This window comes from Etheostoma cragini, chromosome 14 (assembly GCF_013103735.1).
Source record: "Etheostoma cragini isolate CJK2018 chromosome 14, CSU_Ecrag_1.0, whole genome shotgun sequence".
Lineage (NCBI taxonomy): Eukaryota > Metazoa > Chordata > Actinopteri > Perciformes > Percidae > Etheostoma > Etheostoma cragini.
The window spans coordinates 20,340,891-20,354,773 of NC_048420.1; the positions used below are offsets into that span (position 1 = coordinate 20,340,891).

The 13,883-nt window shown below is 39.1% G+C and overlaps 2 protein-coding genes across 3 annotated transcripts; one reads left to right on the forward strand and one right to left on the reverse strand.

Annotated features, from left to right (window-relative positions):
- Positions 1 to 1,009: 1,009 nt before the first annotated feature.
- On the forward strand, positions 1,010 to 4,444 carry tekt1 (tektin 1). 2 transcript variants are annotated; one of them, XM_034891804.1, is made up of 8 exons: positions 1,010 to 1,123; positions 1,745 to 1,919; positions 2,009 to 2,174; positions 2,438 to 2,566; positions 2,721 to 2,858; positions 3,055 to 3,280; positions 3,615 to 3,811; positions 4,196 to 4,444. In XM_034891804.1, the coding sequence occupies exons 2-8, from the start codon at positions 1,751 to 1,753 to the stop codon at positions 4,353 to 4,355; spliced, it is 1,185 nt and encodes a 394-aa protein (XP_034747695.1). In that variant the 5' UTR covers positions 1,010 to 1,123; positions 1,745 to 1,750; the 3' UTR covers positions 4,356 to 4,444. The 2 variants fall into 2 exon arrangements, with proteins under 2 accessions (XP_034747695.1, XP_034747696.1); XM_034891805.1 differs by having other exon boundaries at positions 1,028 to 1,123; positions 1,748 to 1,919.
- Positions 4,445 to 5,248: 804 nt separating this feature from the next.
- LOC117956638 (lysine-specific histone demethylase 1B) lies at positions 5,249 to 13,880 on the reverse strand. The gene is made up of 21 exons (XM_034891802.1): positions 13,705 to 13,880; positions 13,271 to 13,413; positions 12,216 to 12,337; positions 12,038 to 12,127; positions 11,788 to 11,899; positions 11,563 to 11,676; positions 11,446 to 11,484; positions 11,051 to 11,243; positions 10,738 to 10,922; positions 10,412 to 10,582; positions 10,235 to 10,309; positions 9,997 to 10,131; positions 9,669 to 9,840; positions 9,109 to 9,236; positions 8,880 to 9,011; positions 8,679 to 8,753; positions 8,463 to 8,579; positions 8,182 to 8,307; positions 7,721 to 7,843; positions 7,256 to 7,408; positions 5,249 to 6,428 (listed from the first exon to the last, which is right to left on the reverse strand). The coding sequence occupies exons 1-21, from the start codon at positions 13,718 to 13,720 to the stop codon at positions 6,345 to 6,347; spliced, it is 2,505 nt and encodes an 834-aa protein (XP_034747693.1). The 5' UTR covers positions 13,721 to 13,880; the 3' UTR covers positions 5,249 to 6,344.
- Between the last annotated feature and the right edge of the window lie 3 nt (positions 13,881 to 13,883).

Below are 13,883 nucleotides of genomic sequence, written 5' to 3' on the forward strand. Positions count from 1 at the left end.
CTTTGGTATTTGCACTTTTGAGAAGTAAAGTTATATTTTCCCACACAACAAAAAATAAATCTATAATAAAACATTTAACAGAAGCCTATAGGGACTATTGTCATACACCATTTTTGACATCTAAACTCTCCCGCACATTTTTAATTTATGTTAGTGTTTTTAATACTACCGTATTTTTATTTATATTACTTTCTGATGTAACTCATATTTTTACTTTCTTGTTAAATAAAAATACTTTACATAGAATTTAATTTACATAATAAACAAAAATAGGCTATATGTACACAAATAAAATTGACATGATGGTAAAAAAAGAAGAAGATAAACAAATCAAAAAGGGATAGACTTCTTGAAAACCGGAGACAGCAGTTGCTCCCTAGGTAAATAATTCTGGGTAGACAACCTTTTACTTATTGAAATGCCTTTCTTCTTTGAAACAAGAGACTCAAAGTAGGTTACGCGTCGATTTCAATTACCCATAACTTTAAACATGGGGCTGAGTCAGAGCATTGAGCTTTGCGAACATGAAACTTGTCTAATAAAATAAAGAGATGTATAATAGTGCATATGGCAACATGGTTGCCAAATGCATTGTATACACTACATTTTATAGTCCCTTACAATTATTTACTTTTTTTGCTTATACATATAGGCTACTTTATACTCTGTATAATCTGTATAATCTGTCATAGAGCTCCCATATTTATATTTATATTTTTACACAACATCTTAAAGTTCCTTACTATTACATTTGCTTATACATAAAATTATATACAATATTTATACCCTGTATAGGAATTCTGGATAGATGTAAATCACATTTCGTTGCTTGTACTTGTGACAGTGCAATGACAATAAAGTTGAATTGAATAAAGTTGAATTGAATTGGTATCTTCTTTTGGTCGGAACAGCTGACAGTGGGCTACACCATAGACATTATACATTATATATTATATTATTATATTATATTATATTATATTATGTCTATGGGCTACACATCCAGCCGTGTCTGTCCATGGCGTGTCATCCGTTGCCACAGTAACCATTTGTTTTGTTACATTTGACATTTGAGAGGAAAAAGAAGTCGAAACCAATTGCTACATTTGGGGTTTCAAGTAACAAGGTATGCTATTTTATTATTTTATTCTGTAATCTTTTAGGATATTGTGAGTAACGTTCACAAAATGTATCCAAATGTCTGTTTTAAACCAAGATAACACTAGGGTTAAAATTGTGTTAGCCACGTTAACTTTGTGGCTAGCGTTAGCTAACGTAAACGCTTGCGAGTTCTTTGGTCGTTAACGTTTGAAATTCAACTTTTTGTTTTACGAAAATTTCAAGAACGCTCTTGATACAAAAATATTTGGCTAACGCTTATAACAAGCCAAACATTACAACGTTTGTTCATGTATATATAAATTTGCCCAATGAAATGCAATTTAATGTTGCGTTGTACAGTATTCAAATAATCTGGAGATTACTAGCTAGGCTTTTCAGATGCCATTTTGAATGTTCTCAAGTTCCAGTGCTTTCTCTAATCACCAAAACATTTTCAAAAGTTGTGATAAAATCTTACCATTTCTTTCTGACATTTACAACAGATGATCAGTGTGTATATAGTAAAAAAGTGCATAGTCCATAGGCATTTTCCTTTGGTTTTGAAGTATTTTCAATATTCTTTCACCATGAGGCACCCATATTTATTCACCTTTCTTTAAATTATAAATGTTCTCTCTATCACCAGTAGAAAATGATGTCTGGCCTGGACCGCAATTCCCAGCAGGGTGTTGGACCCCGACTTGTTAGTATTGAGGTTATGCGGAACCACTCTGAGCTCTTCAGAGCAGAATGTAAGAGGCTGATGCAGGAAACTGATAAATCATGCAAACGCATGCAAAATGATGACAACAAGCAACTTGGTAAGTAGGGGATTCAAATCAGCTAGTCTGTGTTTAGCACCAAAAAATGATGTTACAAAGACTATGTTTTTTCTTCTTCTGCTGTTCAGATCAGCGGGTCAAAGACATTCAGTTTCTGAAGAAGGAGTTGGAGCTGAAGTTGGAGGAGATTATTGTGGAGATTGATGTCCTCATAGCATTGCAGAGCAGAGTGGGGAAAGCCCTGGAGGCATGCAAAGAGCCTCTGAGAGTGACTGTGGTCTGTCTCGAGGAGAGGTTAGGCCAGAAAATAATATGGAGAGAGGATCTTGAACAAATCAGAAGACAAATGCATAATATTTTTAATACATAACATCTGTAACTACTCGCATCTCACCTGTCTTTTAGAAATGGGTGCTATTGTGAGTTTTCAGTAACATGTCCAACCTTTTTACACCACCTTCTCTTACTATGATGCTTACATATCTAAATTTAAAAAAAAATTGCAGCAGCAGTTAGGATACGCAGATGAGTAATGTTTCTTGTTCTGTGGCTCTTAGAATGAAACGTCTTCCTTCTGAGAGGCTACACGACGAAGTGGACAGAGAGCTGTTGAAGGAAAGGGAGGTCATTGAGGGAGTGGCTTCTCTTCTGCAGAGAGTAGTAGAGCAGATCACTGAGCAGATACGGTAAGAAAGATGGGCTCAGTATGAGTTTGGCGCATTTGATCTCAAAAGTATGCACACCTTTCAGATTTTCCTGTCTTAAAACCTGGAAAGAAAATCAAATCACTAGATACGGATGACAGTAAAGCAAACCATAATATGTCTTTTTGTGCTCCAGATTGGACCGATCTGCCAAGTACCACTTGGAGCAGGATCTGAAAGAGAAATTTGAGGCGCAGTGCATCGACAACTCCTGTGCCTTATTGACAACCAGTTCCATCAACAACCTGCAGATCGGCAACACTGTTCTGCCAAGGTGAACTAACATGTTGGCTCCATAAGAACAGGGAAACAATGTAACAATGTCTGTGAAAAGGCAGTTTTTAAGATCTTTTCTAAATTTGCCGATGATTGGATATCATTGCCTTTTCTATACAGAATCTGGGAATAAAAAAAACATCCTTTTAGTTCAGGGTCTTCATACTTTGTTAAACTTCTATAAATTCTCTCAGCGTGGCGGTAACTCCAAAGCAGTGGGAGAACATCTCAGATCTCATCATGGCCAAAGCGGAGCAGCAGAAGATAAACTCGTTGTCCCTACGGGCCCTGGTGGAGTCTCTCCTGGAGCAGACGGCTGCTGACATGCACAAGCAGATCCAGGCAACAGCAGCAGCCTTTATGCGCAATATTCAGGAGATCAAGTCTGCCAAAAGCCAGATGGAGGATCAACTGGCCAAGGTGGGGACAAATGAGTATAGTGTATATTTTGGCATGGAGAGAGACAGAGAGTGATGTGAAAGGAAATGTCAGGCAGTGGGAGGGAGATTAAAATGATGATAAAAGTGAATGAGAAAATAATTGGTTTGATTAATCATGTCAGTGTTAAGCTTTTATAAGATTTGGATATTGGTTGATCTTTTCAATGGAGATGGACAGGTGGGTAATATTGTTGGTGATTAATTACATTTGAGTTTTGTGTTATAGTAGCAATAGCTTGAAATCATTTTCCTACTAATTTTCTATTACATGGAAATACTGGTTTACCCTGGTGTGATCCCTCTATCCCATATAGATACTGTCTGAGTTTGCCAGCCAGCAGAGGATCAGAGAGGATCTGCAAGTGGCCATCGCAGGGAGTGAACATGCTCTGAGTTTGGCCCAGGCCCGGCTGGCTCTGCGGCACCATAGGCCTGGCAAAGAGCAGTGCTACGATCCAGCACAGTCCCAGCTCTTTGCCGAGGTCCAGCAGCTCAAGACTCACATCAACAAGTAAGTTGAAATACAACATAATTTACAAAGGCTTTAACCAAGAAATCTAGAAATATAACCCGTGGTAAGAACTCAAATTATAATGCAAATGGTACTTTTTAAATATGAAAATGTAATGTAGTGTAAGAAAGCATGTATAAAAACATAATGAAGGTTTTTAAATAATAGCAGCGGTAGAAGAAGAAAAGTTTATTATTTGAAATGCACAAAAGCATACCATGTTAATGTCTGGTTTAGATGGGTTGCATAGATGCCATGACTGATTTGAAATTGATAAAACTGTTTTATAACATGGTTCTTCCCATATTGGCTGATGTATTGTTTAGAGACATAACCATTTAGGACAACTCATTATGTGGCATCTCTTTATCTCCGCACTCTCAGTCTGTGTGAGGCAGCGGCCAAGTCAGAGGAGGAGCAGAGGGCTCTGGATCGCTGCCAGCTGGAGTTGCAGGAAAACATTGAGATGAAGGCCAGCTCTCTCTACATTGACGAGGTCATCTGCGCCCAGCACAAGGAGCCTATTATCATACATAACTTCTGAGAAAGTCAGCCACAGGAAAGGTAGACAGGTCTACTGTACATCGACCTCGAAAAGTGCAAATATGTTAATATAAAAGTCACTTCAAATTATATTTGTGAAAACATTTTCTTTAGTTTATTCACTGAGCGCCGTGTGACTTTGTAAAAAAATCTCAGTAATTGATACTCTGGTTTCAATCCTAAGGGTTTCTCATGAAAAGCCTGCATTTGACCAAATATAGATATTTTTTATTTTAAAAATGAGCTGTATAAAATATCTCCATAGATTTGTATTGAGGCAGAAGCTGCCACAAGTAACCAGTGAAAAGATGACAAGGAGCCAGTGACACCAACTCTCAGTGAACATTTATACACAACTTATTTAAAATGGGTTGCATACCACATTGTAATTCTTACCCTACGGTTAGATAGTTTTTTTTTTTTTTTTTAAATCACATTTCACATACATAACCTGTTTACCTCAAATTACATTACGTCAACAATATCGTTAGTCTGAATGTAATTGGTCTTCCCAAGTACTCATTGTCCTGCATTTTTTAGATCTATCCCTGCTCGAACACAGCTGATTCCAATGATCAACTCGTCATGAACTTCTGATGCTGTTTGATAACAAGCTAATCATCTTATTCAGCTGTGTGCAGCACGGAGAACTTTAAGACAAGGGGGACGACTCCAGGGGAGGTTGTGGATTTAATTAATTATCCCAATTGTTGCTGATTAACTATGACTATGGATTCTTGTTTCAGATCTATTCATATCTTTAAACATTACTCTAATGTAGACAACCCAAACATGTTGACTTTACAGAAAACGTAGGCAGAAATCCAAATCAATAAATATAATTATGCTGAATTAAAGATACAAGTTTTAATCCACAAGAGAAAGTGGACAGTATGGCAGTTGATAGCTCAGTTTATTACACACATCAAGATAAATACTCAAGCATTGTAATGCTGGACAAACGGGGACATGATCATCTAGATGTACTGATCCAGACAGGAATAAGAGAACCTAGAGTACATTTAAAGCTTCATTAGTCAACATTAATCAAAAAAAATGATGACACTGTTGTGCTGCTCATTGTTCATTGAAACTAAAGAGAAACAGTTATTTTTTCTTCTTCGGTTGGTTGTGTTATTTGGTTCCAACCATTTACAGAATTGTCCATTCAAAATGATTTTCTTCTATAATTGTCTGTGGTTGTTGTCTTGATCACATCCCTGAGACAGTAAGGGGACAGTCCTTCCGTCATACTTGCTATTCAACTTGTCATACACATGAACTATTAATTTCCACTGTTTTTAAATCAAATAGGTTGTTTTAAAAATAAAAGTGCTACAGAAGTACTCCTACTATATATATATATATATATATATAGCTAACTTCCCATTTCACATCACCTTACACATATCACATAATGCTAATTCATTACAGCTCTATAAAACATTGGTAATACTCAGATTTATTTTTTTCATCACTACAATATAATCTCTTGAAAGTTGATCCGTGGAAATTAAATTTGACTTAATTCATGATTAGACAAGAGAGAGTTTACCAATGTTTTAATGTAACCTTAATCTCTCAAAATGAAATGTTCTGATCTTTTTCATCAATTAAGTGCTACCTACACACTCATTAAACTCAACATCATCCTGCTTTCTAGCACAGCAGACCCAGGCAGAGCTGCACAGGGATTATTGATTCCTTGCTATTCATTTTGCGTCTTGTCACCTGCAAAGATTTTACCAGCTTGATTTTTGATATATATAAAAAGCACTTGTTTGTGTTAAATATGTAGAGCCCAGGCCCTGAAAAACCCTACTTGCTAAGTGTCTAACCGCGTCTTGCTGATCAGACACGTCACAGTACAGTGAAATATCATTACGTGAGCAATTCAGGTTAACTCAGTCCGGGTTGTTTAACGGTCTGCTGCTCAGTGCAACCCGTGTGTCCATGCTGGTGTTTGAGAGTGCTCCGGTACTGACAGAGTTTACATGGCAGCCATCTTGCTGGCCTCTCTGACCCCACTCAGGTACGCTCCTGTCACAGTCTGAGGGAAATGTCGGTTGGTGGCCTGGAAATGAAAACCAACAACAACAAATCCATTAAAACCTGTTTTTAAAATGGTTTTAAAGTCTGCAATACTAATAATAAGATAGCTAACAACAAAAATCCCCAAATATCTGACGGAAGTAAGTCAACTGCTATGAGCAACTTATATAAAACAATTGTAATTCAATTTGACAAAGTAATTTAAGATCAAGGTCTATGAACTTTTTTAAATTTTTTTTAAATAAAATGTTTCATCATAATCTCATCCTTAGAAAGCTCCAGAAAAAGAAGGCACCGCATAAGTGGAACTTGTTTTAAGATTATTTCGTCAAACTTGGTGCACTGAGAGGAATGCATTTCCTGCAACATCATTTATTTTTAATTAATAAAACAGGGTAGTTTGCCAATAAGAACCACCTGCAGACACCCAACCTTTAAGAAGAGTGGATTGAGAGGCCTTGTTCACAGTAGTAATTCTGAAATATTACAGTAGGAAAAGCACAGGTGTAAATAACAACATGAATGATAGCCGACTTCCATTTAGCTGCTTTTGTTTCGGGGTCCTGGTTTTGTTCATGCTCTCTCTCTGTCACATAGCCATGGTTTCCTGGGACACTTCAATAGAACAGAGCCATCATTCATGTTATTTAGTAATAGTTGTGCTTTTCCCATTACGTCTTCTGTGTAAAGAACTGTTGATGTGAAAAGTGCAGTGGGGAAGACTCCAAAGAAATGTAAGCTCATCATTAATACTGTCAAAAGCAAATACATCTCACGTTATCACTTTAAACAGACATTTTAAGACATTTTTTTTTTCTTCTTTTAAATAAATGGTAAAAGCAGCATTACCTCTCCAGCAAAGAACACTTTTCCCTGCACGTCTTCAGCGAGGATATCATAGGCCTCTCCACTTCCCCCCGTCTTTACAAAGCTGTAGGACATCTGGGACCACATGTCTTTGCTCCAATGTGTGACAAAGAAATGCAGCGGCTCTGGGACCTCCTATCAAGGATGACGGACAGTAATTATGTCCGGCCAGTAATGAGAAACACAAAAACATACAGGTAGATCTGAAATAATGTGTATAAATAAGGTAATGAGTGTTAATTGAAAATGTGCCATGTGAATTGGTTGTGTTGAATCCTTTTTCTACAGGAAGAACATAAAAAAAAGGAACTCAGGGACTTTACCTGCATTTTGACTGAAATAATCTAGGGTCTAAGTTTATCCGTCACTATTCATCAGTTACCCTGCATAATGTAATGAGAAGCAACAAAGTGTTGGTTACACTTTAGCAGAATGGGACAGCTTTACCTGCTCTTTGAAAAGTTCTCGCAAGACCTTCATGCACTCATCCGCCACCTCCTTGTCCTCCATGTCCCGGACAGCAGGAACCGCCTCACCAGTGATAACAGACATGAGGACAGCCTGCTTCCCCTACACACACACACACACCCCAAACACACATAAATAAAGCACAATGGCCATTAAATCATGGCATGTCAAAATGTAAAATTGAGAAGTGATACTTCTCTTTTTATACTCTATTTTAACACTCCTTTGTCTTCTGTATACATAGCATTCAAAAGTTGTTTTTATCATAACATAAAGAACATTGTTCTAGTAGTTTGGTTTGCAGTTTAAAACCAGTAGTTCAAACCTATTTTCCTTGGTAGGAACAGGCTCTCCTTTTAACAGGAGAGAATGTGATTAAAAGACATGTTGAGCGGTAAGATATGGTCTTGTTATGTGAATTAAAATGAGTAAAAACAAACCTGTGGATCCAAGTCGTAGAAGACACTGAACATGCCTCTCTTGTCAGTGCCTGGTGGTATGTGACCAAAGTAGTCTGCACCTTGGATTTTCTTATCCCAGAATCTGTACGGGAACTGAAGCGCGATCTGAAAAAGGTTTTGAAATAATGATTATGCATTAGGAAGGAAGCTACTTTTCACTGTTGATATAAATGTTCTGAATACATTTGCCAACAGTTGCCTGGTGGCATGTACTTGTTTTTTAACAAGGAATTACAAACACACATCAAAACAGTTATTACCTTTTCTATGATACCAGCTCCTAGACTGTGAATTGCTTTCAGTTTCCTTTCAGGAAGCGGAGGGTTGAATTGAATCATGTTCCTTTGAAGTAAAGTCAATGGGACTGTAACAAGAACCTAAAAGAGTAACATTAAACCATGATGATCCACATTGAATACACCCATATTCAAGATAAAGTCTGAAAAAAAGAGATCAATTTTATCAACATGTTTTACCTTCTGTGCTTTCCACTGTGACCCGTTGGAGGAGGTAACGGTGACAACATCACCCGAGTAATCAATGGCCTGAACCTGGAATTGAAAAAGAAAATGTACACCTGCTTTTGATTTAAAACATTGGGAGATATTCATGTAATAGCCAACTTACTGTAAGAAAGGTAAAAGTAGCTTCTGAAATTAAAAGGCTGAATTACAAACCGGGCACTTTGTGCGGATATCGAGACCCTCGGCCAGTTTGTGGAGTAATGCAGAGTAGCCCTTGGTGAGTAAAGTGTGGTCTCCTGAGAACTGGGCAAAAAACTCATTGTGGTCCCAAGATCTTGCAGATACCTATAAACAAATATATTATTGTTTTCATCACCTTGAAGACACAAAACCTACATATATGGTGAATGTAGTCACAATAAATTTAAAGTGATCTGCCTACCTGGTCTAAGGTACTTCCACAGGCGTACTCCAGGTTGCTGAGATGAAACTGAAGCACTTTCTCCTCTAACTCACTGAACTGGATCCCAGACTCCTGAAGGAAGTTCTTCTTCACCTCCTGGACTTTTTCTGTAGAGATACAATGCAGCTTAAAAGGTCAAATATCTCGAAAACACCGACCACATTCTGTTTCTTGATGTTTTTTTGTTTTGTTATTAGGAAATAGTTTGGCTGAGTAGCACACTTTTTCTCAGCGCTTCAATGTAACTTGCATTGTACATATTCACACTTGAAATATGTACTGAAACATGAACTGTCCAGTACTGCAACATGTTCTTTTTGCCCATGTCAGATCTATGACATCTGGAATTTATATGTAGAGCTCATTATCTTGACCACATAGCAATAATTTGCAGGCAAGGCCAAACATTAGAATGGCTGCTGTCATTGCTACTAAAGTCTGATAACAAAATCCATCATAGCTCCCACTTGTTAAAGGGACTTTACTGAACCTCACACTTTTGATTTAAATAATCATGTTTGGGGATAACAGTCCACCACCTCTTAGTGGCGTGTCCTGGTTCTGCGTCTTGTCCTTCCTCCATTCTGACACCACGTCCAGGATGGCGTTGAAGTGGAACTCCATGCGCTTGTCAATGGCTGGGTCAGTGGCCTGCCCCCCCTCCTGAAAGAGGTCACACCGCTCTCCCAGCTTGTGCATCTTGATGTTCATCTGCAGCAGAAGTGTGAGGAGTAAAATTAAACACGTACAAAAACACAATAGTGGACAGTTCATGTTTCCATTTACCAGGTAAAATCAAGTTAAATGTACAGCAGAAATATGTAGAATTCTTTCTTTGCACAGTTTAGAGTTCTTAAAAAGTCTTACCTGTTCACACATCAGGGCAATGGGGTTGTTTACACAGCCATTGACAATTTGAGCTCCTCGCCCTACAGTGACGCCCAGAGATGTATCATCCCACACACGACCTCCAATTCTCTCCCTAGCCTCAAGCACCACCAACTGTAAACCAATGAAAATCAAGATTCAAAGGGACAGGACTGTGACGAGCAAGGGGTAAAATTGGAGGTCAGAGAAGTTGTGCCAAAGGAAATGACAACAATACCTGAGTGCCAAAGTTTTGCAGCTGCCGTGCAGCAGCCAGCCCTGAAGCCCCAGCACCGATGATGAGAACATTCCTCTGCAATGTTAAATGTGGGAGGTTTTGTACGTCTCAATGATGATTTTAAAAACACATTTACATTTGATGTGCGCTGATCAAGTAAAGAAAATGGACACTCACAGAACCGGGTCTTTCAGGGAGCAGAGGCTGTTTCACTGCCAACACACCAGTGTTGATGAGGCCCTTCCTGATCATGAAGTGGAGGACCCGGTCCATCTCCTGCACGCAACGCACACGCACCAACCCCCGGACAATGATGTGCATGGCACATTTCTCGGAAGTCAGCACCTCCTTTAGAAAAAAAGGGAAATTTGATAGGCATTTGTTGTTGTTTAGAGTCTTATGTTCTCTTTGTATGTATTCCAGGTTCAAACCCTGAAAAGAAAAAAAAGGTAAAAACATTATAAACATGCAATGTTTGTGAGTCACTGTTCCCCGCAGTGTACCTTGCAATTATTGTGCCAGGAGGCCAGAATAAGGTTTCGCAAAGCCAAATACATGGTAGGATCCCTGGAAAATTCTGGAAACTCGTAAAGCTCATCCAGCTCCATCATATCCGGCCGAACGCACAGAGCCTTGCCGCATTCATTAGGCTGGTAGAATGGCTGGAAGTATGGACACAGGCCTGGAACTGAGGGAAACAATCATTACTTCACCACATTACAATGTGCTTTAGGCATATAGCTCTAAATAGAAGGCTGACCAAGCATAAACAATAAGAGTTGAAATATTTCATTCCTCTTCCAACCACAGACTTACTTTGTGGCTGGACGGCTCTGCAGTGATCTGCCCTCTGCTCAGACAGAGACATGTTGCTTGGAGAGCCTGATGGACTCATTCCCACACAGTCAGGGTAGTAGGCAGACAGGAACGGGCTGGCTGGACTTTCTTTGAACAACGGAGGCAAAATCAACATTGAATGCCACCAGCTGTCAGTCACCTCGGCCACTCTCTGTGAGAATGAAACGGCATGGGATGCAAGTCATCACTTTGTTGTTCAATGGCACACATAATGGAGGCATGTTTTGGAATCAATAATCTTGGAAAAATCTTGGTTTTAGTCTTTGCTTGAAGCCAGGCTGACTAAAATATTGTATTTTATGATAACTGCTATGATTCCAAAACAGATCTTATAACACACATCTCCAGCTTACCAAGTCCTCTGGTTGGGAGCACTGGTCCAGTCCTTCACACTGCAGGCAAAGACACAAAATTATCATCACAAATCACACTTTCTAGTAGCTGACTGGTTTGTTCCATTTCCTGTTTACCTTGATGTTGTTAAACTTCATCCCACAGCGGTATGTTGCTGCTAGGGAAGCAGTGAGCTGTATCTCCTTGGTCAACTGACGCCATTTCCTGCAGTCCGGTTTAGTGCATTGAACCTGAAAGAAAAATATCACAATTGACATTGAAAACCTTTTCACTTAGTGTATTTTTGACATGGAGAACATAGAATAACTATTTTTAGCTATGTAACCAGGAAATCTGCTTACCCAGAACGGTAGCTGCTGATCTGCCATGAAAGCTTTAAGACTGGGCTCACTTTTCCCGTTACTAGTCCACACCTTCTTCCACGAGGCAAAGGTCTCATAGCCATCTTTGTGGCTGACGGTGAGAATAAATAAATGAAAAAAGTTAATCTTATGGCCTTGACGCAACAGCACTTTATATGCCACCATGAAACAAATACTGAAGCATGTTTGTTTATCAATGTTATGCAAGTGGTTGTTCTATCAACATTACCTTCTGTAGTAGTGATCAAAACATTCGTTGCAGAAATGCTCACCGCATGACAGATGATACCAGCGAGACGTGTATCCATTTTTAGCACACCTGAAAAGAGATATACAATGTCAAATCTCTCTCTAAATAAAGTTAGAGAGTAAAGATCTGATTTCTATTATACCAAGAAACATGCTACCTTTCAGAAGCACTTGCAAAGCAAACTGGGTATGTGGCAGAGCATCCGGCCTTCTCACACTTTCTGTACTTCTTCTCGGACTGGTCGTCTTCCTCCTCTGTGTCTGTGGCCTTTCTTTTGCTCTAGATGACAGTGTGGACAAACTGTTCACTGAGCTCAACTCTGTTTTATTCATAGAGCACTTTAAACTAGGGGTGCACAGATAGGCTTTACATTTGGAGGGGTTAAGCACTGGGGTTTGAGAACTGGAATCAGGAGACAGAAAGTTGATACAACATGCTGTACTACATTGCTGACAGAGACAGAACAAAAGACAGGAAGGGAAAAATGAAATAAAAACAAAAAAATGTTCATAATAATGCACACAGTGACAATGAGGGCACCCAAAACAACTATAAGGTTGAGAAGAAATACAGGAGCAGGTTTGGTTTGTTCTTTTAACTTGGAGAACGTTTTCAATCAACTGATGTCCTGAAAAAGTAAAAGGTCTGTAACTGAGTCAGCAAATCAGTAAAAAGGAATGTGTGACCTAATTGCAGTGTATATATATATATGAGAGCTAGATCATCCATCCAACCATTTCCTTTGATTATCTATGTTGTGGTTTTTTGATTTGGGCCTTAAAACCCTGGGCCAAATGGCACCAAACAAGATTACTTTTAAACTTTTAAAACTCCCTTCTCCTCAATACGTATCTTGGTCATAATTATTTAAAAAGTGAATTTACCAAAAGTGTTTTATTATGTCACTGTGGCCTAAGTGCTGAGACAACCATAACGTCCCTGGTCTAACCAGCCCTTTGTTACATATAATTGTTCTTTTTATCCATACATGTGTGAGTATCGAGTGCATACTGTCAATTAAAGCCAAGAATGCCACCTAAAATAATCCTTTGTCCCTGGATTACTTAAACTCTCAAATAGCAGTATCGGCCTCAAAACTCAGGATCGGTCGGGCAAAAGCAAACGGGAAAGCAAATGGGACCAAGCTAGAAACTTGTGACATGACTGTGTTTATCAGGCGGGAGAAGGTTGAACATGCCTGCTGCCGTTTACCTGTCCAGGTGGAGGGTTGTTGCTGCGCTTCACCCGGACATTAGTCTGCCTTCCAGAGGAGCGCAAGGTCTGTCCATCCCCCGGGGACTCCCCGGAGCTCCTCTTCCTGGCTCGCCGAGCACCAGAGGCATTCCCAGAATAGTCTAGACATTGGCAACGACAATATATATTTAATAGTGGACAATGCAGTGCTGCTCAGTTCTGAATCCCTCACAATAGCCTTGTTGTGGCGGATTCAGAACTGAGCTTTCTGACAGATAATGACATTAACGCAACTGACTACAAATTGACCAAAGGGGATTAAGCACTAGACTAAATTGTAAGAAAACACTGCAAATGTGGCGACGTGTGTAAGCTCTTTAAACCAGACACACAATGTCCGCCTGTCACATTTAGCATGTAGCAGTGAGTAGCAACGCGCTATGAACACTAACCTGCATCCGACAGCATGGCTGACTGTGGTGTTTCTTTTAAACCCGGAGATTAATTACGTTACATGTCAGTATCTGAGAAGGGTTTTTATTGTTAGAATTCGTTTCCCTTTTATTGTTGTGGGTGAAAATCAATGCGCTGTTGTTGCAAGAATACCACTTCCTGTTTTATAGCGGAAATG

Excerpts from the sequence above, each read along its gene's own strand:
- tekt1 (XM_034891804.1), top strand. The coding sequence starts at position 1,751 with ATGATGTCTGGCCTGGACCGCAATTCCCAGCAGGGTGTTGGACCCCGA. Across the intron at positions 2,567-2,720 it reads CAGATCACTGAGCAGATACG|ATTGGACCGATCTGCCAAGT; the intron begins GTAAGAAAGATG and ends TTTGTGCTCCAG. Across the intron at positions 3,812-4,195 it reads CTCAAGACTCACATCAACAA|TCTGTGTGAGGCAGCGGCCA; the intron begins GTAAGTTGAAAT and ends CCGCACTCTCAG.
- LOC117956638 (XM_034891802.1), bottom strand. Across the intron at positions 9,012-9,108 it reads GTGGAAGTACCTTAGACCAG|GTATCTGCAAGATCTTGGGA; the intron begins GTAGGCAGATCA and ends ATTTGTTTATAG. Across the intron at positions 8,580-8,678 it reads CACAGTGGAAAGCACAGAAG|GTTCTTGTTACAGTCCCATT; the intron begins GTAAAACATGTT and ends TTACTCTTTTAG.